We start from the raw sequence: 4,179 nt of genomic DNA, 5'->3' as shown, positions 1-4,179 counted from the left end.
AATTCCCAATGCTAATTAGAATCCATGCCGGTAGCCTAGCTGTAGCAAATACGCATCAACCTCTATCACCTACAGAATCACAGCATGCAGACGTGTCCCACATCGCGTCACGCCTTGAGAAAAAAAAAGGAACGGTTAAAACAACTTGTGTTGAGGGCAGAGCAAAGCGAAGGGGAAAAGGGCACGGCGAAATGGTTGCGGCGTAGCGATGCACGGACGCAAGAAACCGATCGAACTCGCGCGCGAAATCGATTACTCTCTTCGCGGCTGAATTTTTGCAGTTATATTATCAATTACGTATCGGCGGAAGTGGTGTGGCGAGATGGCCACTTTTATTCCGGAACAAAGTAAAAAATTTAACCCCGGCGTGAAGCGTGTGATCCTCGGTATGCGTTTCTGATCAGATTAAATGTTGACGCGATATTACGAGAAAATTCTCCCTTTTTTTTTGTTTATTATCTCAAGCTTCTAAAACGTTTTCTTAGACGGCGTCAATTTTCGTTGATAATGTACGCACGCATGAAAGTCACTTGAACATTGAACGTTACGCTAATTAAAGGTTGCCGCTACGGATCGTAATTGCAACCTTCTTCTACGAAATAAGCAGCCACCCAAGAGACAGAAAGACGAAATTGCTGATACATACAATTCGTTGCGGCCTTGGCGAGAAGTGTCGGAGACACTGATATTTGTGCCTTCAATAAGCGACAGATGTAGCAAGTAATGAAGCGTAATTGTGCCTAATTATTCTGTTCAGTAATCCACCGGCATTATTAGCACGTGTGCATGCACAAGTGTATAATTAACTTTAACCGGTAAGATAAAGTCAGAAGCAACTTCAATTAAATGATACGGCGAAGTCGATCGGTTTCCTTACGTTGCCAGCTGCGAGGAAATGAAGTTTGGGACAAAAAAGAAGATACGTCTGTGATAATATCTACGGTAATGTGGATACAAGAACATTCGTAGAGATGGATAGTGATTATTATTTTTTTTCTGTTTCTGGTTGTAGCGAACGAACGTTCTTCTATCCTGATACGTTCAACTCTGCGATCTGCCCATCTAACCGAATCTAATTGGAATTAGTAGAACGCCTCTGCAAAGCTTCCACCCGACTACAAGGTAAGCGTGGGTGGTAAAGGGCATGCTCTACTAAAAGCTACGTATATTGGCTGCAACCTCGCAATGCGGTACACTCGTAGAAGTTTGATATAGTACGAAGTAGCGTCCATCCGAATTCCATAGAAAGATTCAAAGAGAGAGCCGCGTGAGAATATTACTTTTGCTGATCGCTTCGAGAATCGTGATACGCGCACGATCCTCTTCGCAGCACGCATCGGTTTGAGAACTCACGTCCATGTGAAGTCAGCCAAAGATTCGTTAATAGCGATTTACGCAGGAAGACGAGATTGACGATATGCCGTGGGAGCTGATGGGAGAAGTTGTTCAGAAACGACGCGCGGAGTATCCGCCGTCGTACAATTTACAAAGACTGTCAGTGCGCCCGGGCATGGAATGCATTCCGGGTACGGAAACGGAGACCGATAGAGCCTCCTGGTGTTTCAGCATTTGTCGGCGTCGTTGCCAGGTGAAGGTCCATGCCGCTATGATAGCAATCTGGGCGACGAGAAAGACGGTGCCAGCTACAATAGCCTCACCCAGATTGATGCACATTCCCATCGACGACGATATGTCTTCACTCTCGACGAAGATGGTATCCCTCGTCGCGGAGGTGACGTTCGGTAACTTACCATCGCGCTCGAAACCAAACTTGTCCGTAATCTGGATGGATTGCACGAGGAGGAGGTCCTCGCGACTCTGAGTGCCAACAGCAGTGGAGCGACGACGGCGTCGGCGTCTGCCAAAGGAAATCACCGATCGTAGTTCACCAGTCGTTTCCTCCTGGTCGCATTGCACGGGTTCGCAAGTCGGCATGCACGGAGTGACCAGAGCGCGGAACTGCACCACTTCCGAACTCGGGAACTTGAAGGCGTCAAAGTGCGACAGCAATATCTGTAAAAGGAAAAGGATAAAAAAGGTCATAAGTCGCTTGAGAATTTGTAAAAACGAAAGAAGATTACTGATGAGAGCATCGTAAGATATTCATTCGTGAGAGCTAATAAAAATGCTTTCTGATTTTATAAATTCAAAAAATCAATTTAAGACAGCGATATAAGTTAATGCTTTGGATTAATTCAATTAATTAGAATCTTTTCGTCGAGTTGAAAATTATTACAGTAAAGAAGCGTACAACTTTAAAAAAAATGATACATTCACACATATATTGGTTTAATTTAACAGAATATTAACATGTTCCATAGATCCACGTTAGATTTTCCGTTCAAGTTAATATTTTAGCTATGAAATAATTATAAAATAATTTGATACTATATACTAAAAAAGAATGATGTTATAACAGTGTTATTTTATTTGAAAATAATTGTGTTAATTCACAATAACATTATCATGAAAAAAATCATGCTCTTGTTTTAATAAAATTTTATTTGTTGCATTAATACTGCTATTAAACCACAAGATTATGTTCGATTAAAATAATACTGTTGATACATTACTTTTTCAGTATATTGCATAGATACATAATTATAATTATATAATAATTATAATTATATGACACAATATTGGTTACATGAATACATTAGGTTTTTTTCTTATAGTAATATTTATAATTGTTTACCATTTTAAAATATATATTATTTGATAAATATAACAAATACAAATAAAAATATTGCGGGTCATATGGCATAGTGATGAAGTCTTAAAATTAACGCAGCATGAAATGTGTAAACTACATTTGATTCCATTGCATTTACGTGTGTGAGTAACAGAGTTTAATTTTCTATAAATTCAAAATTCGATACTCAGTAATGATAAGTAAATGAACATTATGATCTTTACTTTTAATTTACACGGCGTGTAAATACATTTCAACGAGAAGCAGAAAATTCGATACGTGGAATGTAATAAAACTTCCTCGCGTCGAACTCCACCGGTCCCTTTCGACGGATTGCAAGTCACGTAACCAATTGTTTCACGCCGTTACTTGTCGCTCGGATAATACATAAACACCTGTGCCGAATGGCTCTTCGAAACGCAACGATTTCGCCGTTCAGGGCTTTTGTCGAGTTCGCATACCGTTAGCAAACTACAGTACCAATATTATGACATTTACAGCGCGTCCTCGTCACCACTTCTCTTTCGTCGCTCTTTATTATCCCGGTAGTTGTATAGAATTTCTGTAGTTTTTTTTCATTGTTTCAGCAAGAAACAAATTAAAGTACCATCAGGCACCAGTGTTAACTGAGACTGGTATGTTTGCCGTGGATTTCGAGACGACAGATTTATACTTGACGTTTTTCACAAAAGTTAGGAACTATCTAACAATAGTAAATGTAATCAGCGCGAGGCAGCTGCGGAACGCGCGCGTATCTTGCTTTTTTTACATACTCGTAATTCATACGCGATGTCGGTGCCGTCGACTTAACTAAGCAGTGTCGCATTAATTCTGAAATTCCGACACGGGCGGTCGTTCGCTCATAGAATTCAGTGTGAATGCGGAATAATGGTAATCTTACCCATATGTCGCTCTCACATAAATTTTCAACTATATTCCATAGTCAGGAACGCGCGCGGGCGCGGCGTGATTTTACGTGATCACGACGTCACACGAGCACACAAGAAAAAAAACGCAGAGCTCTTACAGAAGAGAGATTACAGAATGCGGATGTCAAGAGATCGCGTAACCCAATGGGCGTCAGTCGTCGCACGCAATATGCGTAAGAGATGATGATCACTTGAAACTGGTTTTTCATGTCCCGCGGCAGCTGCGTTGAATTTTTTTGTTCTTTATTAGGTAAGGCCATATAACGGCAATTACACGGGATTATGACATGAAAAACAGTCCAAGTATCCGCTTTTACGCGCGCCATTAGAGTGCACCTATATCTATCCCTGGCAAATGGTGCGATCAAGCGCATTGCTGTAATTCCTATATTCTCGCGACAAGCGGACCTATCTGTTAAAATCTTTTATTCATCGACAATCTATCGTTGTTATATCGCTCCGGAATTTTTTACCGCCACCCTGATATTATAGGAATTGTTACAGAGAATTCAAGTCTTTCTTTTCCCTTTCCTCTTCTCCCTCTTCTCTCTCTCTCTC

The 4,179-nt window shown here is 40.9% G+C and overlaps 1 protein-coding gene across 1 annotated transcript in view; it reads right to left on the bottom strand.

Annotated features, from left to right (window-relative positions):
- Positions 1-1,446: 1,446 nt before the first annotated feature.
- The window catches only part of LOC105627574, a 75,273-nt gene continuing 72,540 nt past the window's right edge, over positions 1,447-4,179 (bottom strand). The window contains exon 5 of the mRNA XM_012208855.1: positions 1,447-2,013. Coding sequence (XP_012064245.1) covers positions 1,447-2,013 — 567 coding nt within the window. The remainder of the gene's footprint in view (positions 2,014-4,179) is intronic.

The sequence above is a fragment of the Atta cephalotes genome (genome assembly GCF_000143395.1).
Source record: "Atta cephalotes unplaced genomic scaffold scaffold00009, whole genome shotgun sequence".
Taxonomy (NCBI): Eukaryota; Metazoa; Arthropoda; class Insecta; order Hymenoptera; family Formicidae; genus Atta; species Atta cephalotes.
The sequence above is the reverse complement of the archived record's forward strand: the minus strand, read 5'-3'. Positions and strand labels throughout refer to the sequence as shown.